Raw genomic sequence first — 23,625 nt, forward strand, 5'->3', positions numbered from 1 at the left:
ACTGCACATACATCCCACATACATACATCAGTATATTCCCTGCTGTTGGTCCTTTATCTATAGAGTATGTTGCTGTCAAAACAATAAAATATCAGTTTGTTTTGTCTTTTTAGAAAGGGCCGGTGGATGAGACAGGATGGGCTATTAAAAATGTCTTGTCCCTTCCCATCGTGAACAAAAAGGAGGAGATTGTGGGCGTGGCTACCTTCTACAACAGGAAGGACGGGAGACCATTTGATGAGTATGATGAGCAAATCACAGAAGTAAGGAGATAACTCCGCTACCGTACATCCATATCTAGATACATTATTATTATTATTTTATACATTACTTAATTAGAAAGATAGATAGATAGATAGATAGATAGATAGATAGGAGATAGATGATATATAGATAGATAGATACTGATATAGATAGACAGACAGACAGACAGACAGACAGACAGACAGACAGACAGACAGATAGATAGATAGATAGATAGATAGATAGATAGATAGATAGATACTGATATAGATGACGTGCTTATATTGGCTCAGATATTTGTGATGGTGGTCATGGCTGGAACCTTACCATGAATCTCAGTTTTATGACTGTATTGAAATGTAGTAAAGAGTTAATATAGCATTTACTGCAATGCAGTTATGAAACGAAGAGCCACTGGTTCAGATCAAACCTGAAACTTTTTGAAAATTTGGGTTGATTACGGTTTGCTCATCTCTAGTAACCATTAAAAATCCGTTTTATTCAAAAAGTTAAAAACACATGTTATACAGAGGAAGAAAACCTACTATGGTCACTACAATGACACAAGACCCCTTCTAATTTAGGTCATGATAACTGAAGATTAGTAGTAGTAGCTACTAGGGTTGAGCCGATCTTGAGATTTCAAGATCGATTTTAAAATCTGATTTTCAATCATTTTCAGGCCGATCTCGATTCCGATCGTGAAATTTGCTCGATCGACGATCGGAATCCGATCTTTTCCAATCCCGATCCTCAACCCTAGTCAATGCTTTTCTATGGGAAAAGTCACTTTTGGGGTTGAGCCGATCTTGAGATAACCTCCAATCTCGATCCCACTGGAAAAGATCGGGTCGGAATTCCGATCTCGATCGTGAAATTTACTCGATCGCCGATCGGAATCCAATCTTTTCCGATCCCGATCGCTCAACCCTAGTAGCTACGTGTTGTCCAATCTCCAAGCAGTGAGGAACACCCCCTCCCCTCACAGTACTTGTCCATAGACGAGTATTATCAGGAGGGGAGGGGGCGTTCCTCCCCGCTCTCACAGTACAGCACTATAGGCGCTGCTGTGGTGAAGGGCGTTCCTGACTGATTGCCAGGAACGCCCTTCTGACGGTGATGAGCTATGGTACCGTGATAGCTCTTCACGTGGGGCACAGCTCATGAAACAAAACAGTGTGCTGAATTCAGCGCACTGTCGACTTTCTAGCGGTATATAAAATCGCCTGTGCCCCAGGTGATGAAAAAGAGGACCTTTCATAGTTTGGGGCAGTTCTATAGTCAGAAACGCCCTTCTGACTGTAAAGCGCTACGGTACCGGTACCACTAGCTCTTCACCCGGGCACAGATCGGGAAAGCCGACAGTGCGCCGAATTCAGCGCACTGTTGGCTTTCCAGCAGTATATAGAACTGCCTGGGCCCAAACCATGAAAGGTCCTTTTTAAGGACTCCAATTTCTAATGAAACCAATTCAATACAATATTGTGACATACTATCAAGCGCCTTGACTGGACGCGACACACCACACAAGCACTGGGTGGGCTGAACATAGACACACATAAGATATTACTTTGTGACATAAAATCTTTTCTATTCCAGACCCTGACCCAGTTTTTAGGATGGTCGGTATTAAACACTGACACATATGACAAAATGAATAAACTAGAAAACAGAAAAGACATTGCCCAGGAGATGCTGATGTACCAGATGAAGTGCACGCCCAATGAACTCCAGTCTATTCTGGTAAATGTCTTCAGGTTGTTCTTTAGTTTGGAGGAAGATTGAAGTGTGACGTCTAACCGAAATAATGTCTGCTTTTTAGAAAACAAAAGAAAAGTTAAATAAGAACGTGGACGACTGTGAGCCGAAAGAGCTTGTGAAGATATTGGTAAGATGCTTGCAAGAACATGACAGCAGATGGGTCAGATATTATCTCGTTTTCCATCCTCACCCCATCAGGGAAAATATGTAACATACTGGGTGTAGAGATGAGCGAGTACTGTTCAAAACGGCAGTTTCGAATAGCACGCACCCATAGGAATGAATGGACGCAGACGGCACGCAGGGGGTTAAGCGGCAGGACGCCGGCCCGTCTGTGTGCCGGCCGGCTCCATGCATTCCTATGGGTGCGTGCTATTCGAAACTGCCGTTTCGAACAGTACTCGCTCATCTCTACCTGGGTGCTAAAAATAACAGCACTGATTTAGGAATGGTGGGGGCTAGAGAAAAAATTCCAACTGCAATGGAATCAGTGGAGAGGCAACTACTGAAATATGCAAATAGTTGGAGTTGGTGGCGGTCATGATTGTTCCCTTTTAAGCTGGAACTATACTAAAGAGCTTGCAAGAGCTTCTTTTGGGGTCATGCCTCCTTGTGGCTACTATATGGTGCCATAGGAAGTTCATTTTCCATGTGAATGAAGTGTCGGTGCATTCTCCTGATCACTGGTGGACCTAGCGATAGGACCCCCATGATCTCAAATTTATCCCCTATTCTGTGAATAGAAGATATTGTAAGTCTTTAATGTAACAACCCCTTTCAAGGGTATGTCTGGTTGATAAATACCCCATTATAAATTTAGAATTAGAGTTATTAGACAGAGTAGTTTCTCCAGAAACTACCAGGAACTGAGACGATCTTGAGATTTCAGGATCGATTTTAAAATCATTTTCCAGCTGTTCCCGATTGTGAAATTTGCTCGATTGCCGATCCGATCTTTCTCGATCCCGATCGCTCAACCCTAATTGTATATTATATATACAGTAGGATTGAGCCGATCTTGAGATTTCAAAATCCGATTTTTGATAGTTTTCCAGCCGATCCCGATCGTGACATTTGCTCGATCGCCGATCGGAATCCGATCTTTCCCGATCCCAATCGCTCACCCCTATCAGGAACATCTCTCTCTGGAGGTCCTGCATTGCACGAACAACCTATTGATGCCATTGGAAACTGTACAATTCTTCATTTTCCTTGCGCTGACGCTTTAAGGAAATGAAACCTGGTGGATAAGAATAGAAATGTAAACTAGATATGCAGTACATTAAATCTTATCAACATCTACTGTGTAACACGATTTTGGCACAGACGTACAGTATTCTTCTCAGCACATCACTCTAACACATTGTGGATGTTTTTGTGCTGTTGCATCAAATAGCCTATAAAAGCAGCGACACTCCTTTGGAAAACAAATCCATAGGTTATGATAAGTCTTAGACCCGACTAATAAGATCCATCTGCTGACAAGTGTTTATCTTCTTTTGAACAGAAAGAGGAGCTGCCAGACCCAGCGGCGCTGGAACTCTACGAATTCCACTTTAGTGACCTGCCGGTGTCCGAACACGAGCTTATCAAGAGTGGCATACGGCTCTTTGTAGAACTAAACGCCGTGGACAAGTTTAAGGTGCCTGCAGAGGTAACGGACTGGATACTGCTTACTTATTGTCCTGATTTATTATTTATTACATTAGAATTTGAGGGTTTTCTTTGGAAACCTAACGTAAAACACATAAAATCATCCTGGAAATTCTTAAGAAAATTGTAGATATATTAGGAGAATCCGTGATCTTGGAGAAGACATTGTCCATGCTTTCTTATAAATAATTCCACTTAGTAGACCACAGTGCACATAAAATTTAATGCAACACCAACTGCGTTATGAATAGGATCAATTTAAATCAATAATCCCATTATCTAATATGTATGAAGTCCTTCAGATTGTCCACCAATGAAACCCGCAAAGCGGAGACTGGGCGCAGGTATGAACCTTCCCTAAGTGAGTTCAGGAGAGAGGGAAAATAAAAAGTCCTCTTAGGATCCATTCACACAGAGTAAAATGGCACAGATTCTGGCACGACTCCGCGTGGAACCCACGCGGGATTGCCGCCAGAATCTGCATGGTAAAAAAAAAAGTCTCCCCATAGAGTTCTATGGGGAGGGTTTTTTACTGTGTGGATTCTGGCGGCAATCCCACGTAGGATTCGAGTGGAGTCGCGCCAGAATCCGCGCCATTTTACTCCGTGTGAATGGGCCCTTAGGAGCAGGTCTTCAGTCATAATAGAATTAACCAGTTGCAATGTCCTCCTTGAAAGGATTCTATCATTGAAAAAAAACTTCTGTTAAACTAAAACCATGTAGGAATAGCCTTCATAAAAGCTATTCATAATCTCTTCCCTTTATCTCGAAGGGTTGCTCCGCCGTTTTTGAATTTTGTCTTTTGTCCTCTTTATGCTATTTGTGGTTAGAAAACACAGGGGGGGGGGGGGGGTCGTTCCCTCAGCACAGCTTGTCATCCATCTTACACCCCCTTTCTTTTGCTCTGTCCGTCCTCTTCTTACTGGAGACCACCGCAAAATGGCCAGCGGAACAGCTGACTGCGCATGTCCGTCGGCTATTTTGTGGTAGTCTTGTGTAGGAGACTCCTGCAAAATGGTGACGGAACATGGGCAGTCCACTGTTCCGGCGGCCATTTCGTGGTGGTCTCCTGTAAGAAGAGGAGGATAATGGCCGACAGAGCAGAAGAAACGCGGCGCTGGATAGATGACAAAATGTGCTGAAGGAACGCCCCATGTGCATAAGGAAGACAAAATTCAAAAATGGTGGTGCGGATCTTCAAGATAAAGGGAAGAGATGAATGGCCTTTATAAAGGCTATTCCTACGTGGTTTTAGTTTTTTAAGGATAGAATCCCTTTAAGGAGGACATTGTTATGACTGAAGGCCTGCTCCTAAGAGGACTTGCTTTAAAATGAGTTTTTTAATGGTATATGTTGTGATATGACAAACTGTGATAGTGAAGCTTAGCTCTGGGCTTTCTCCTCACACATAGGATAATGGCGGTGTCCAGCAGTCATTTCTCTTAGTCCTCAGCTCACTGTTATATTAGCTCTGGTCTTTTCACCCCTGATGGGAGATCTCTGGGGGTTAATAGCAAATAGCTCAAAAAACAAAATGGAGGAGACTCTATCTCTGGGGTTACCTGAGGTAAAATGGCGACTGCTCTCACTGTACCTCAGGTGACACTGTAGGAGTCTGACTAACTCTCTTTCTCTCTGCTGCTAAAATGGAGGAGTCTTTTCTCCTTCCCCTCAGAGATGATAAAACAGTCTGTCAGAATCTGCTCCCAGATCACACAGAGGATTCCCCTTCTTTATCCCCCACTCCTCCTCACAGCTCCACCATGACAGTCTCCCCTTCCTCTCCCTCATAGGGCTGATGGTCATGTGACCCAGTCCCTGCTAAAGTGAATATTTTGCAAATCCAGTTCTTTTCCTTTATAGACTGTCTATGGGAAGATTTCACTCACAGATGATTATTGTAATAGTTTCTGTACCCAAGATTGCAATTTTCAACCTTCCTGGTAAACTTGCTATAGTCTGGCAGGTCAACAATGGGGGGTTACACAAATTGCAAGTAGCACTTTTATCTCCATATGTTTCTTGTGGAAACCACACAGACCCCATTATAGTCTATGGGGTCCATGTGGTTTATTAGCTAACCCCTTATTAAAGGGGCTCTATCAACAAAATCATGCTGCTAGAGCCCCACATATGCGTGAATAGCCTTTAAAAAGGCTAGTTTAATATAACATTTACGGTGCCTGAATAGCCTTTTTAAAGGCTATTCACGCATATGTGGGGCTCTAGCAGCATGATTTTGCTGATAGAGCCCCTTTAATGCATTCAGTATTCAGCTCTGGGACTCCCCGAACGGAATACCAAATGCAGATGTGAACCGGGCCTGAGACGCAATCACAATGGGAGTAAAATCCCCACTGTCAGATATTAAAGAGAACCTTTCACCACCTTGACCAACTCCTACTCTTTGTATCCCTCAATAGGCCCCGCTCCAATGATTTGGAATTTTTTCTCTACCCCCACTGTTCCCCAGTAATTAATGCTATTATTTTCAACACCTAATATGCTAATTAAGATTAGTACTGTCAGGTAGGCGGTGCTGATCTGAAGCAGACAACCTGGGACCGCCCACTTGACTAGTTAGCATATGATGTGCTCAAAGTATCAACACTGATTGCTCAGGAATGGTGGGGTCTAGAGAACAAACTCCAGCTGTGTTGGATTCAGTGCAGAAGCTCCTTTTAAAGACCACAAAGAGCTGGAGTTGGTGGAGACAGGTGAAAAGTCCCCTTTAAGGTCTATGATAAGGCTGGGCTATCAGTATTACAGTCTGGGAATACCCCTTTAACTTACTATATGTTCTGCTTCTTGTTTTAATTTACATTGAATGAAAAAGAAGGTTTGTCAAATGCTATTTAACAACCAGCCAAAGCTATTCACAAATGATGGCTCCAGGACAGGGATCGGCAGCTACATGATCCAAATAATCAGATTTCTGCAAGCCCTGGGATGTGACTTTATCCTCTGCCTAATGTTTATACACCGAGCCAAAAATGAGAGTTAGAATCAATTCTGAAATAGCCTGGAGAAAAGGCAACCTGAAAAACACACAAAAAATTTCCGCCTTCCCAACCGATATTTATGGAGCAACTTTGATAATAGACTGAAAAACACCTTATCAGGCTTCGTGTATAGCTCCTAGGCACGATTAGATGTCTATGGTTACAAAACAAACCCTTTCTGATCTAATTCTGCATTATACATCCCCTAACTCTTGAAAACATAAGTTTGTTGGGCCAGATAACACAATCGTGTAGTCTGTTACCATGGAGACGCATAGGTTTGTATAAGACTTGTAGACAAGAGTTTGTTTTTTCTCGAAACTGATCTAAAAAGGTGATCTAAAATGGCTGCTACATTATACCATACAATTGGTGGAGGCTCACGATCCCAGAGTATAATAGATGGAGGCCCACGATCCCAGAGTATAATAGATGGAGGCCCACGATCCCAGAGTATAATAGATGGAGGCCCACGATCCCAGAGTACAATGAGTGGAGGCCCACGATCCCAGAGTATAATAGATGGAGGCCCACGATCCCAGAGTACAATGAGTGGAGGCCCACAATCCCAGAGTATAATAGATGGAGGCCCACGATCACAGAGTATAATAGATGGAGGCCCACGATCCCAGAGTATAATAGGTGGAGGCCCACGATCCCAGAGTACAATAGGTGGAAGCCCACGATCCCAGAGTATAATAGATGGAGGCCCACGATCCCAGAGTACAATGAGTGGAGGCCCACGATCCCAGAGTATAATAGATGGAGGCCCACGATCCCAGAGTACAATGAGTGGAGGCCCACGATCCCAGAGTATAATAGATGGAGGCCCACGATCACAGAGTATAATAGATGGAGGCCCACGATCCCAGAGTATAATAGGTGGAGGCCCACGATCCCAGAGTATAATAGGTGGAGGCCCACGATCCCAGAGTACAATGGGTGGAGGCCCACAATCCCAGAGTATAATAGGTGGAGGCCCATGATCCCAGAGTACAATAGGTGGAAGCCCACGATCCCAGAGTATAATAGATGGAGGCCCACGATCCCAGAGTATAATGAGTGGAGGCCCACGATCCCAGAGTACAATAGGTGGAAGCCCACGATCCCAGAGTATAATAGATGGAGGCCCATGATCCCAGAGTACAATAGATGGAGGCCCACGATCCCAGAGTACAATAGGTGGAGGCCCATGATCCCAGAGTACAATAGGTGGAAGCCCACGATCCCAGAGTATAATAGATGGAGGCCCACGATCCCAGAGTATAATAGATGGAGGCCCACGATCCCAGAGTATAATAGGTGGAGGCCCACGATCCCAGAGTATAATAGGTGGAGGCCCACGATCCCAGAGTACAATGGGTGGAGGCCCACGATCCCAGAGTATAATAGGTGGAGGCCCACGATCCCAGAGTACAATGGGTTGAGGCCCACGATCCCAGAGTATAATAGATGGAGGCCCACGATCCCAGAGTACAATGAGTGGAGGCCCACGATCCCAGAGTACAATAGGTGGAGGCCCACGATCCCAGAGTATAATAGATGGAGGCCCACGATCCCAGAGTACAATAGGTGGAGGCTCACGATCCCAGAGTATAATAGATGGAGGCCCACGATCCCAGAGTACAATAGGTGGAAGCCCACGATCCCAGAGTATAATAGATGGAGGCCCACGATCCCAGAGTACAATAGGTGGAGGCCCACGATCCCAGAGTACAATAGGTGGAGGCTCACGATCCCAGAGTATAATAGATGGAGGCCCATGATCCCAGAGTACAATAGGTGGAAGCCCACGATCCCAGAGTATAATAGATGGAGGCTCACGATCCCAGAGTACAATAGGTGGAGGCCCACGATCTCAGAGTTCAATAGGTGGAAGCCCACGATCCCAAAGTATAATAGATGGAGGCCCATGATCCCAGAGTATAATAGGTGGAGGCCCATGATCCCAGAGTATAATAGATGGAGGCCCACGATCCCAGAGTATAATAGATGGAGGCCCACGATCCCAGAGTATAATAGATGGAGGCCCACGATCCCAGAGTATAATAGGTGGAGGCCCATGATCCCAGAGTACAATAGGTGGAGGCCCATGATCCCAGAGTATAATAGATGGAGGCCCACGATCCCAGAGTACAATGAGTGGAGGCCCACGATCCCAGAGTATAATAGGTGGAGGCCCATGATCCCAGAGTATAATAGGTGGAGGCCCATGATCCCAGAGTATAATAGATGGAGGCCCACGATCCCAGAGTACAATGAGTGGAGGCCCACGATCCCAGAGTATAATAGGTGGAGGCCCATGATCCCAGAGTACAATAGGTGGAGGCCCATGATCCCAGAGTATAATAGATGGAGGCCCACGATCCCAGAGTACAATGAGTGGAGGCCCACGATCCCAGAGTATAATAGGTGGAGGCCCATGATCCCAGAGTACAATGGGTTGAGGCCCACAATCCCAGAGTACAATAGGTAGAGGCCCACGAACCCAGAGTATAATAGATGGAGGCCCACGATCACAGAGTATAATAGGTGGATGCCCATGATCCCAGAGTACAATAGGTGGAGGCCCATGATCCCAGAGTACAATAGGTGGAAGCCCACGATCCCAGAGTATAATAGATGGAGGCCCACGATCACAGAGTATAATAGATGGAGGCCCACGATCACAGAGTATAATAGGTGGAGGCCCACGATTCCAGAGTATAATAGGTGGAGGCCCACGATTCCAGAGTACAATGGGTGGAGGCCCACGATCCCAGAGTATAATAGGTGGAGGCCCATAATCCCAGAGTACAATGGGTTGAGGCCCACAATCCCAGAGTATAATAGATGGAGGCCCATGATCCCAGAGTACAATAGGTGGAGGCCCACGATCCCAGAGTACAATGAGTGGAGGCCCACGATCCCAGAGTACAATGGGTGGAGGCCCACGATCACAGAGTATAATAGATGGAGGCCCATGATCCCAGAGTACAATAGGTAGAGGCCCACGATCCCAGAGTACAATAGGTGGAGGCCCACGATCCCAGAGTATAATAGGTGGAGGCCCATGATCCTAGAGTACAATGGGTTGAGGCCCACAATCCCAGAGTATAATAGATGGAGGCCCATGATCCCAGAGTACAATAGGTAGAGGCCCACGATCCCAGAGTACAATAGGTGGAGGCCCATGATCCCAGAGTACAATAGGTGGAAGCCCACAATCCCAGAGTATAATAGATGGAGGCCCACGATCCCAGAGTATAATAGGTGGAGGCCCATGATCCCAGAGTACAATGGGTTGAGGCCCACAATCCCAGAGTATAATAGATGGAGGCCCATGATCCCAGAGTACAATAGGTGGAGGCCCACGATCCCAGAGTACAATGAGTGGAGGCCCACGATCCCAGAGTACAATGGGTGGAGGCCCACGATCACAGAGTATAATAGATGGAGGCCCATGATCCCAGAGTACAATAGGTAGAGGCCCACGATCCCAGAGTACAATAGGTGGAGGCCCACGATCCTAGAGTATAATAGGTGGAGGCCCATGATCCCAGAGTACAATGGGTTGAGGCCCACAATCCCAGAGTATAATAGATGGAGGCCCATGATCCCAGAGTACAATAGGTAGAGGCCCACGATCCCAGAGTACAATAGGTGGAGGCCCACGATCTCAGAGTTCAATAGGTGGAGGCCCACGATCTCAGAGTTCAATAGGTGGAAGCCCACGATCCCAGAGTATAATAGATGGAGGCCCATGATCCCAGAGTACAATAGGTGGAGGCCCACGATCTCAGAGTTCAATAGGTGGAGGCCCACGATCCCAGAGTACAATAGGTGGAAGCCCACGATCCCAGAGTATAATAGATGGAGGCCCACGATCCCAGAGTATAATAGGTGGAGGCCCACGATCCCAGAGTACAATGGGTTGAGGCCCACGATCCCAGAGTATAATAGATGGAGGCCCATGATCCCAGAGTACAATGGGTTGAGGCCCACGATCCCAGAGTATAATAGGTGGAGGCCCATGATCCCAGAGTACAATAGGTGGAGGCCCACGATCCCAGAGTATAATAGGTGGAGGCCCACGATCCCAGAGTATAATAGGTGGAGGCCCATGATCCCAGAGTACAATAGGTGGAGGCCCACGATCCCAGAGTACAATAGATAGAAGCCCACGATCCCAGAGTATATTATATTTAAGACCAGGTACAAATTTAATCTTGGCCAAGAACCACAGCAGAAGTCTGGCCCAAGAAATTCAGCTGAAGTACTTGGTTCGGATGGATTTCAAATCTCAGACCTAGTCAGGAGACAGGACTCAATGTACCGTAGCGATCTAGGGTTCTGGGATTGTAAGTCTTTTTGACAATAATGGGTACAGCTACCTAAACTTAAACACTAGTCATATATATCTTTCTTACTAGGTCTTGACAAAATGGATGTATACAGTAAGAAAAGGCTACCGGGACATAACCTATCACAATTGGCGGCATGGATTTAACGTGGGACAAACAATGTTTACCCTGCTAATGGTATGTAATGTTTCAGGTGTCTTGTTCCTCTGTAACTTCTCCTGGAAATGTATGAGGAAGGCTAGGGCTACACAGTGACTTTGGCCGCAACAGGAGTTAAAAGCTAAAATCTCCCTGAATTTTGTTGGTAACTATGAATATAATGACAGAGATTCTAATAAATGATCTGTCAACTCTATTAGTTTGTCTTAGAACTTTAGTCAGGTCTGATAGAGTCTATAAGATTGGCCTAAGGAATATATTATCTTATGGGCAATAAGGGCCCATGCACATGACCGAGTATGCATCTGAATTGGGGCCGAGTTTATCATCTAGTGCATTCCCTGATGCATTCACGTGTATGGGGCTTTCAGGTCCATTGTGTATCGGAACGGAATGGATCCAGAAGCCCCATAGATGTGAATGCATGACGGAATACAATCGTATGACAGGTAGATGTCACACCAAGTGTCATCTGACATGGTTGTGTGCATTGGTCCTAACAGTTCTCGTATTAGTCACTTGCATCATTATATAGGGAGATATTATAGCAATATTACCTTCCCTTTCCATCCTTACAAAAATAAAGGACAAAGGACCCCCCCCCCCACCTGTGGCCTCTGTAAACCTCGATCAAGTCCTGAGTATACAGTGGAACCTATAGATTTATTATATAGCTTTTACATTTGTTATTGCGTAGTAGTGCATGAAGCATATTATACTAGTATATAGTATACTAGTGCATGGAGTATATTATACTAGTATACAGTATACTAGTATATAGCATACTCGTGCATGGAGTATATTATACTAGTATACAGTATACTAGTACATGGAGTATATTATTCTAGTATATAGTAGACTAGTGCATGGAGTATATTATACTAGTATCTAGTATACTAGTGCATGGAATATATTATTCTAGTATATAGTAGACTAGTGCATGGAGTATATTATACTAGTATATAGTAGACTAGTGCATGGAGTATATTATACTAGTATCTAGTATACTAGTGCATGGAGTATATTATTCTAGTATATAGTAGACTAGTGCATGGAGTATATTATACTAGTATACAGTATACTAGTGCATGGAGTATATTATACTAGTATATAGCATACTCGTGCATGGAGTATATTATACTAGTATACAGTATACTAGTGCATGGAGTATATTATTCTAGTATATAGTAGACTAGTGCATGGAGTATATTATACTAGTATCTAGTATACTAGTGCATGGAGTATATTATTCTAGTATATAGTAGACTAGTGCATGGAGTATATTATACTAGTATACAGTATACTAGTGCATGGAGTATATTATACTAGTATATAGCATACTCGTGCATGGAGTATATTATACTAGTATACAGTATACTAGTGCATGGAGTATATTATTCTAGTATATAGTAGACTAGTGCATGGAGTATATTATTCTAGTATATAGTAGACTAGTGCATGGAGTATATTATACTAGTATATAGTAGACTAATGCATGGAGTATATTATACTAGTATATAGTAGACTAGTGCATGGAGTATATTATACTAGTATATAGCATACTAGTGCATGGAGTATATTATACTAGTATATAGTATACTAGTGCATGGAGTATATTATACTAGTATATAGTATACTAGTGCATGGAGTATATTATACTAGTATATAGCATACTAGTGCATGGGATATATTATACTAGTATATAATATACTAGTACATGGAGTATATTATACTAGTATACAGTATACTAGTGCATGGAGTATATTATACTAGTATATAGTAGACTAGTGCATGGAGTATATTATACTAGTATATAGCATACTAGTACATGGAGTATATTATACTAGTATATAGCATACTAGTACATGGGGTATATTATACTAGTATATAGCATACTAGTACATGGAGTATATTATATTAGTATATAGCATACTAGTACATGGAGTATATTATACTAATATATAGTAGACTAGTGCATGGAGTATATTATTCTAGTATGTAGTATATTAGTGCATGGAGTATATTATTCTAGTATATAGTAGACTAGTGCATGGAGTATATTATTCTAGTATATAGTAGACTAGTGCATGGAGTATATTATTCTAGTATATAGTAGACTAGTGCATGGAGTATATTATTCTAGTATATAGTATACTAGTGCAAGGAGTATATTATACTAGTATATAGTAGACTAGTGCATGGAGTATATTATACTAGTATATAGTATACTAGTGCATGAAGCATATTATACTAGTATATAGTATACTAGTGCATGGAGTATATTATACTAGTATATAGCATACTAGTACATGGAGTATATTATATTAGTATATAGCATACTAGTACATGGGGTATATTATACTAGTATATAGCATACTAGTACATGGAGTATATTATATTAGTATATAGCATACTAGTACATGGAGTATATTATACTAATATATAGTAGACTAGTGCATGGAGTATATTATTCTAGTATGTAGTATATTAGTGCATGGAGTATATTATTCTAGTATATAGTAGACTAGTGCATGGAGTATATTATTCTAGTATATAGTATACTAGTGCATGAAGCATATTATACTAGTATATAGTATACTAGTGCATGGAGTATATTATACTAGTATATAGTATACTAGTGCATGGAGTATATTATACTAGTATATAGTATACTAGTGCATGGAGTATATTATACTAGTATATAGTATACTAGTGCATGGAGTATATTATACTAGTATATAGTAGATTAGTGCATGGAGTATATTATACTAGTATATAGCATACTAGTACATGGGGTATATTATACTAGTATATAGCATACTAGTACATGGAGTATATTATACTAGTATATAGCATACTAGTACATGGAGTATATTATACTAGTATATAGCATACTAGTGCATGGAGTATATTATACTAGTATATAGTATACTAGTGCATGGAGTATATTATACTAGTATATAGTAGATTAGTGCATGGAGTATATTATACTAGTATATAGCATACTAGTACATGGGGTATATTATACTAGTATATAGCATACTAGTACATGGAGTATATTATACTAGTATATAGCATACTAGTACATGGAGTATATTATACTAGTATATAGCATACTAGTACATGGAGTATATTATATTAGTATATAGCATACTAGTGCATGGAGTATATTATACTAGTATACAGTATACTAGTGCATGGAGTATATTATACTTGTACAGGTATATAGTATACTAGTACAAAGAGTATATTATACTAATATATAGTATACTAGTGCATGGACTATATTTCTGATAGTACGTACATGACGCAGTACTCTGTAAAGACTAGAAGGGGAGGAACATTTTGGTTAAGAAACCTAAACGCCGGGGGATCATGACCACAATATAGTGTTATACATACTGTATATATCATATCTTTCTATAGAAATATATAAAACTATTCTCATGACGGCCGCTCTTTAATAAAGTCCATTCATTTTTAAAAGACAGGTAAACTCAAGAAATATTATTCTGATCTGGAGGCCTTTGCCATGGTGGCTGCTGCTTTCTGCCATGATATCGACCATAGAGGAACCAATAACTTGTACCAATTGAAGTAAGTGCAGTTTTAATGACTTTTACTTTGAAAGAGTTAAATTCCAGGTATGTTGGGACTTGTAATACAGACCTATTGTCTTCTTCCAGATCTGCGGCGCCTCTTGCAAGACTTCACGGGTCCTCTATTTTGGAGCGACATCACTTAGAATTTAGTAAAACCTTGCTGGAAGACGAGGTATAGTTAGCACTTCTTGCAATAATTTTGACCTCACAAAGTTACCAAATGTTCCCACTTCGGTATTTTGTAATTTGTCTGATCCTATTAGGATATGACATGACCCCCTCATTCCCATCTTATTAGTAGGGTTGAGCGATCGTGTTCGGAAAAGATCGGATTCCGATCGGCGATCGAGAAAATTTCACGATCGCGATCGGAATTCCAAACACGATCTTTTTATGTGGGATCGAGATCGGTGATCTTTTCCCACAATGCTTTGCTTAGCCTTCACATACGCTGTATACTCAGTGTGAAGGCTCCGCTGCAGTTCCATAGGAATGAATGGAAGCAGCCGGCACACAGCCTTAACCCCCTGTGCGCCGGCTGCCTCTATTCATTCGAATGGGAGGCTAAACTAAACATATCTAGCAGCTACTTACCTCTAGAGATGGTTGCTCTGGTGCCCTCCTTCTTCTTGCCTCGCTGCCCCGCCTCCCAGGTTAGTGTTTAAAGCGCTAGGTAGGCGGGGCTTATGGCTTAGGAGAGTGTGGGCGGGTACAGGGCGGGGAGACGTGACGTCTCCCCTCTCAGTACCCGCCCACACTCTCCTAACCCGTTCACACTCTCCTAACCTGGCAGGGAGGGGGCAGTGAAGGGTGAAGAGCAGCGTGGAGCGGCAGCGAGGCAAAGAAGAAGGAAGGCACCGGAGCAGCCATCTCTGGAGGTAAGTGGACACCAGGGGGGACTAAGTAGCCAGAGGATTAAAAAAAATCTTCTGGCTACTTTAGTGATTCACTACACAGCGTGGATTCTAACAATTGCTAGATTCCATGCTGTATAGTGAATAGGATTGCTTTTAAAATCCGATCTCCGATTAATAAAAAAATCCCATTGACTTGAATTGGGATCGGAATTGGGATCGAGATCGGGTTTGAATGAAAACTGATCGGAAATCGGATTTTAAAATCGATCCTGAAAATCAAGATCGGCTCAACCCCAGTTACTAGTTACACTAGATCTCATAATTGTGTCCTCTGGCGCAATAGATGCAAGTCCCTGGCCAGCGTAGATTTCACTTCTGGTGGATGGACCTGCCCAAGATGCACCAGTATTATTGAGACACCGGAGACGTTCCATTGTTTGGGCACAGGCCGTAGTTATAGTTGGATTTATGGGTTGGCATCGTGCCGTCCATTCTTTGTCCTCTGATGACCTTTTTTTGTTTCAGAGTTTAAACATTTTCCAGAATCTGAACAAGAGACAATTCGAGAATGTGATTCATTTGTTTGAAGTGGCGATCATCGCTACCGACCTGGCATTGTACTTCAAGTGAGTGCCCGTTACCATGGACGTGTGCCGCCACGCTGTGATGCCAGCTACCACACGCAGGCCGGCTGATCGCTGGCAGGGTTACAAGTGAAGTTGGTTAGATAATGTGTTTAGTAACAAGTGGTTTTTACACAACACACAAGACTTGTAAGGCTACGCCACTGATATACAATACCCAGTAACAGGCTTAACCCTTAACTATATGGCGCAAGAAACGGAGGCTTACAGTCATACGTGGCTTCTGTATAATGTGCATAAATTCCTAAAAACCGGTCTAGAAACCTAAATGTTAACCTCTTATGTATCCAACATCAGGAGACTAGACCACCATTCAAAATATCTAGGTCCTATCTATATAGTGGTCCGAGCCATCATTGACCACTACTTCATTACATATCATTGTCGGGCACATAAGGGAAGGGGTGTAGGATGATCCTTATGTAAAATATTAGTCATGTAATTTCCCTACCCGTGTACAGTCGTCTACACATTGTATAATCTGTGGTGGGAATGGAGGGTGAATGATACGTTTCTAGTGACCTCTTTCATTCCATTGCACTATATTTGGCGGTTCCCTAGGGAGGACATGAAACAGTTTCTTGGATATATGGGAAATTGTATGGGTGACTGGTGGGTGGCAGTGGACACGAGGATCTATGCCGTTGATTATGGAATCACGTTTACTGGTGGCCCTACGCAAAAAGTAGTAGGTAGAGAGTGAGCCAGATAGCTTTGTAAATCTGTGTTAATCCCAGGCCTGTATAATCTCTTTGCTAATCCTGACCTCTTTGTACAAGTCATTAGACCTAATAAGAAGTCATACCGTGCAATGGGAGTTGATTATAGACTGGATTGGTGTAAGGCGCGGTACTTCATATTCCCCCTTGACTGCTTGGGGGGGGGGGGGGGGTACTATGCAGAGGCACCCCGCTCATGTAATCTGTTTGTAGGAGTTACATGCAATGCAGAATACTGCCAGAAAAGCAAAAGTTGTCCTATCAACTTTATAGGAAAGGGTAGCCATAGAGTTATTGGTCTCCACCATGACTTGTATGATAGAGGAGGAGATCCTGACCCCCAGTACTGGTCCCCCTATACTGATCCAGTCCCCTTTAGTGTCTATGCAGCTGGAGGGGCCTCTTAACAACATTCACTATGAAGTGCCCATCCCGACATAGGACCAAGAGTAGCATCTCCCTCTACAGAATACTTACCCTTGTATAGGTCAGTTGGTATTAGGAACATATAGCAATTCATTCTTTATATACATTACATATTACACTATGGCCATCACTCTTTCATAAGCAGAATTTGGGGATAACACCAAAACCCATCTCCTACTAGATACTGACACATGGCCGTTTATTGCTGTAAAACTTAATGCCTGCATTCTACGATGGTGCTCATAGCGTGCGAGTGTGTTAGTTTTATTGTTAAGGTGTTATCTTAATATACTGACAATTAATCACTTTGGTTTGACACAGGAAGAGGACGATGTTTCAGAAGATAGTGGATGCGGCAGAGCAGATGAAGTCAGAAGAAGAAATCATAAAATATATTATCGCCGACCCAACTAAAAAGGAGATAATCATGTGAGTGCTTGGCCCTGTGTCATAATAGTCTCTATGTCAATGTATTTCCCACCCTGGAGTGCAGGGATAGAGTTCAGAGAGGCCATTTAGTTGGTAAGAAATTACTTTTTTTTAACTTTGCAATTCAAACTATCATCATTCTCCTCCACAAGGATCCCAAATATTCACTGGCTCACCTGCAAGAGCCAATAGCTTACCTTTAGGGAGGCCAACCTGTGCCCCAATGTGCCAAATCATCCTCCAGGATTAACTATGTAGCTCCCCTAGTAAGTAAGCCATAGGTTGCAATACGGTTAAAAATTACGGCTGAATTGGTGCCTCCATTCATAAGATATCGCTGTTTTTGTCAATTTGAAAATTAGCTATTCGGAGCAATGATGTACAATGAGTTAACACCATTCTGGTTACCCTAGCCTATCTATCTGTGGGTTTGGGTTGATAGGCTGGGTTTAGGTGACAGGTTCCCTTTAAAGCTATATATAGTCAATAAGAAAACAAAGCACTATAGGTGTATTGCAACTTCCAGCTACGTGAACAAGCAAAGAGCACAAAAACAAGAATCTTCAATATTACAGTGGAAGAAAAGTCTCAAAAATATACAAACCATAAGTAGTTAAAAGAAGGCTACACCTAACCAAAGATATATACACAAGACAGTCATCTAGACAGCAACAAAACAAGACAAGCCAAGACACGGAGGGAAAATATGTGCAGAAAAGGAATGACACCAGGATATAGGCTCCTGTCAAGCAAGATGATGGATTACAGATTATGTGTGTCCCAAAATACATCTCATATTGCATATCATTCTGGAGGGTAGTCATATGTTCAAAACTTCTGATGTCCTTCGATTTTGGGGAAATATTAAGTAAATAGCCCAATGGGATTAGTGGGATCTCCTTCTTCAGGACTTGAGAGACAACTCGACACTGAAATTATAAAGAGGAACCTTCACCAGTTCCAACGTTTTGCATCCTTCAGTGGTTCTGACACTGTTGGGATTTTTTCTCTAGCCCACACCATTCCTGAGCAATTGATGTTGCTCGTTTCAGCACCTAATATGACAATTAATTTAAGATGTTGGGATTTTTTTCTCTAGCCCACACCATTCCTGAGCAATTGATGTTGCTTGTTTCAGCACCTAATATGATAATTAATTTAAGATACGTTGACATATTCATATACCAGTAATTGATATTGTAAGTTCTTATGCTTTAGATTTAGTGTTTTTTTTTTCATTACAGGGCCATGATGATGACAGGGTGCGACTTGTCAGCCATTACTAAGCCTTGGGAAGTACAAAGTAAGGTAGGTGTCTACTAACATGAGACAGTGATATTGGATATTGCTGTTTTTTTTTTTTTATTGCAGCATTAGTCCTTTGTCGTATGGTTAATATAACAACAATCGTCCATTTCCGAGCCTTTACCGTATCGAGTACTTTGACTTCCTCTTTTATGCTCAAGGTTCCAAAGAATCTATTTCTAAACAGCAAATATTCAGTTCATTAGAACTTGTCCTCTTCATGTTTTATAAAGCACATCTGGTATTATTCTATGCAAAGTGACTGGAATGGAATATTGAGAAATATTTCTGGAGAAAAAAGTTGGTTCCCCCTAAATTATACAGGAAAAAGTAGGGACGTTTCAACTAGAAAGTTCAATGGGTTTTCCAGGATCTTGAGATGGACTGTAAAATTTTGTAATACACTTACTGATTCCCCTGAGCTTGGTTTTGGGTTTCCCTATTTATGGGACTGTGTACAAAGTGAAAACTATAGTAATGTCCTATGGTCCTCCTGGGGGACATAAGTGCACATTGCCTATACCAAACTGGATAGGGCCAAGTGTTCCCATCTCCATCAACTTTATATGGGACAGCATTGGCTGTCAGTATTTATTTATTATGCTTACTTATATAGCGCCATCATATTCCACAGCGCTTTACAAACATTGACAGTCATTGTCCCATATAGGGCTCACAATCTAAATTCCCTATCAGTATGTCTTTGATATGTGGGAGGAAACCGGAGTACCCGGAGGAAACCCACGCAAACACTGGGAGAACATACAAACTCCTTGCAGATGTTGTCGTATTCTCCTACTACTATGGTTATAACGTCAAGTTGACCTATAAATCTCAAAATACCCAATGCAACTTTTAGTATAACAGGGTTGTTCTTCTATGCCATAAATAACAATGGAATTATTTCTCTTTAGGTGGCCCTTATGGTGGCTAATGAATTCTGGGAACAAGGAGACCTGGAGAGGACAGTTCTTCAACAACAGCCTATTGTAAGATTATAGGGTTATTATAAGTAATAGACAATTTTAACTCTAGCTTTAACTACTGGATTTACTTTCATTCCTAAACATCCAACAGTAAAACTTACCTATTGATAACCCAACTCATCCCATATGTATCGAGAACATAAAATACATAAAAATAGAATTATAAGAATAAAAATAGATGTAAACTATCAGTCAGGTCTTATCAGGATGTAAAAATACAGTAATAAAATAATGTTATTATGAGATGTCTCGTGGTAACACAGTAACACCCCTCATGTCCATGTGATACTGTATATTCAGTCGCCTAGTGTGCCCTTTTAGTAGAATGCAATGAATAATTGAGATTTTTATTTTGCCGATGTTTCTTGTTCCTTTAGCCAATGATGGACAGGAACAAGGGTGAGGAGCTGCCAAAGCTTCAAGTCGGTTTCATTGACTTTGTATGTACATTTGTGTATAAGGTAAGTGATCCTTGTGAATAGTTGCAGCACAGAAATCTCTGAAAATAATCATAAACTGGATGTTTATACTGGTAACTTGCCCAAGCTATGCCCGCTACCCACCTATAGACTGCGCTTCAGCCCTCCAGAGTTGGACTAGAGTACGTTGGATCAGTGGCGTAACTAGGAATGGCGGGGCCCCGTGGCGAACTTTTGACATGCCCCCCCCCCCAACCGACATCGAAGACCTCGACCGACCCCCTCCTCCGCACTCTATTATGTCTCTTAGTAAGCCCTGCACACAGTATTATGTCCCATAGTGGCCCCTGCACACAGTATTATGTCCCATAGTGGCCCCTGCCCACAGTATTATGTCCCATAGTGGCTCCTGCCCACAGTATTATGTCCCATAGTGGCCCCTGCACACAGTATTATGTCCCATAGTGGACCCTGCACACAGTATTATGTCCCATAGTGGCCCCTGCCCACAGTATTATGTCCCATAGTGGCCCCTGCACACAGTATTATGTCCCATAGTGGACCCTGCACACAGTATTATGTCCCATAGTGGACCCTGCACACAGTATTATGTCCCATAGTGGACCCTGCACACTGTATTATGTCCCATAGTGGCCCCTGCACACAGTATTATCCCCCATAGTGGCCCCTGCACACAGTATTATACCCCATAGTGGCCCCTGCACACAGTATTATCCCCCATAGTGGCCCCTGCACACAGTATTATACCCCATAGTGGCCCCTGCACACAGTATTATGTCCCATAGTGGACCCTGCACACAGTATTATGTCCCATAGTGGCCCCTGCCCACAGTATTATGTCCCATAGTGGCTCCTGCCCACAGTATTATGTCCCATAGTGGCCCCTGCACACAGTATTATGTCCCATAGTGGACCCTGCACACAGTATTATGTCCCATAGTGGCCCCTGCCCACAGTATTATGTCCCATAGTGGCCCCTGCCCACAGTATTATGTCCCATAGTGGCCCCTGCACACAGTATTATGTCCCATAGTGGACCCTGCACACAGTATTATGTCCCATAGTGGACCCTGCACACAGTATTATGTCCCATAGTGGACCCTGCACACTGTATTATGTCCCATAGTGGCCCCTGCACACAGTATTATCCCCCATAGTGGCCCCTGCACACAGTATTATACCCCATAGTGGCCCCTGCACACAGTATTATCCCCCATAGTGGCCCCTGCACACAGTATTATACCCCATAGTGGCCCCTGCACACAGTATTATGTCCCTTACTAGCCCCTGCACACAGTATTATGTCCCTTACTGGCCCCTGCACACAGTATTATCCCCTATAGTGGCCCCTGCACACAGTATCATCCCCAACAGTGTCCCCTGCACACAGTATTATACCCCATAGTGGACACCCAGAGTATAATAATCATAAAAAATTACTGTTTCTTACCTGTCTATGGCTCCTACGCTGTCTTCTCCGCTGGCGTCCTTATGAAATGACGTCAGATGTCACATGACCCGGAATGCAAGCCGGGTTCATGTGACGTCAGAAAGGACGTCAGGAAGGAGGCCTGGCAGGATCGTGGAGAGGTAAGTAACAGTGTTTGTTATGTTCCCTTACCTCTCCCAATCCGCCGATCATTATACTGGGGAGTCTGCAAAAATCCCCAAGTATAATGATAGCATTTGTGGGGCCCGCAGTGTCACTTGCTGATCCCGGCCCAGCCAGGATCGGCAAGTGAATAGGGGCCGTAACGGCCGATTTAAGAAAAAACACAAAAAACGCAGCGGTAGCGGCTGTCACCGGGCCCCCTAATGGCCCTGTGGCAGCCGCCTCCGCTGCCTCTATGGTAGTTACGCTCCTGCGTTGGATCCAACCTCTAAGTTTACCGATCAAGTACTTGTCCATATATAATTGTAATGTAATCTTTGCCAGCACGGGCCATACATTCAATAGGCCCTAATACTGTATATTACTGTACATGTCCATAAGAGCTAAAGACCTCACCGGGTGCACCAAATTTAATTTGCAGAAAGACTAGAAGTTAATTTTCTGTGCACTTTGACACAAATAAAACGTATATTACTTTCACTATGTGACAAACAATAGTCCGTATTTTCCGGACTATAAGACGCACTTTTCCCCCCCCAAATTTCGGAGGAAAATGAGGGTGCGTCTTATAGTCTGAATGTGGGGGGAGGAGCGGATTTGCAGCATGGCCGCGCTACTGCCACCGCTGGTTTTCTGCAGCGGCAGGAGCGTGACAATCTGCAGGCCCCGGCAGCTAAGACAGTCCCCGGCATCTGCCGGTCTATTACAGCAGATGCCGGGGAGTGTCTTAGCTGCCGGGGCCTGCAGATTGCCACGCTCCTGCCGCTGAAGAAAACCAGCGGTGGCATGCTGTAAATCCGCTCCTCCTCCGCAGGTCCCGGCAGTTAGTTAGCCCCGGGGCCGGTCCCCACCGGCCCCATACCTTTAGTGATGCAGGCCGGCTCCTGCACGGCGAGGCCGCAGGAGCCGACCTGTTCCGATGACAGCTGGGAGCCTAATGAAGGCTCCCAGGCCTGTCATAGATATATATTACTATCGCGGCTGGTCTATGACACTCCGCGATAGTAATGTATAGAATCTCCCATAGACGGCAATACACTTGTATTGCCGTCTATGGGACTTGCAATCAAATGATTGCAGGTTCAAGCCCCCTAGGCGGGGGATAATAAAATAGTAAAAAAAAAAAAACAAAAAAAAAAACACTTAAAAAAAATATAATAAAAAATAAAATAAATAAAAGTTCACCTCCTTTCCCTAGAATACATATAAAAGTATAACATTACTGTGAAACATATACATTATATACATATCTGAAAATGCCCGGTCTACTAATAGTTTTATGTACAGTGAACGTCAAAATCAAAAGTGCTAAACCGCCGGGTTTTTCTCTCTGTTTTGCCTCTGAATTAAATAATAGGTGAGCTAAGCAATAAACATTTCCCAAAATGGTATAACTAAAAAGTACACCTGGCCCCACAAAAAAAACGCCCTATACATCCCCATA

At 42.9% G+C, this 23,625-nt stretch overlaps 1 protein-coding gene across 1 annotated transcript in view; it reads left to right on the top strand.

Annotated features, from left to right (window-relative positions):
- Positions 1-23,625, top strand: part of PDE6C (phosphodiesterase 6C) — a 45,009-nt gene that overhangs the window by 13,970 nt on the left and 7,414 nt on the right. The window contains exons 9-20 of the mRNA XM_075257427.1: positions 114-263; positions 1,843-1,986; positions 2,066-2,131; positions 3,512-3,658; positions 11,072-11,179; positions 14,649-14,758; positions 14,848-14,935; positions 16,146-16,246; positions 17,731-17,838; positions 19,083-19,146; positions 20,058-20,132; positions 20,507-20,590. Coding sequence (XP_075113528.1) covers positions 114-263; positions 1,843-1,986; positions 2,066-2,131; positions 3,512-3,658; positions 11,072-11,179; positions 14,649-14,758; positions 14,848-14,935; positions 16,146-16,246; positions 17,731-17,838; positions 19,083-19,146; positions 20,058-20,132; positions 20,507-20,590 — 1,245 coding nt within the window. The remainder of the gene's footprint in view (positions 1-113; positions 264-1,842; positions 1,987-2,065; positions 2,132-3,511; positions 3,659-11,071; positions 11,180-14,648; positions 14,759-14,847; positions 14,936-16,145; positions 16,247-17,730; positions 17,839-19,082; positions 19,147-20,057; positions 20,133-20,506; positions 20,591-23,625) is intronic.

This window comes from Leptodactylus fuscus, chromosome 10, assembly GCF_031893055.1.
Source record: "Leptodactylus fuscus isolate aLepFus1 chromosome 10, aLepFus1.hap2, whole genome shotgun sequence".
NCBI lineage: Eukaryota > Metazoa > Chordata > Amphibia > Anura > Leptodactylidae > Leptodactylus > Leptodactylus fuscus.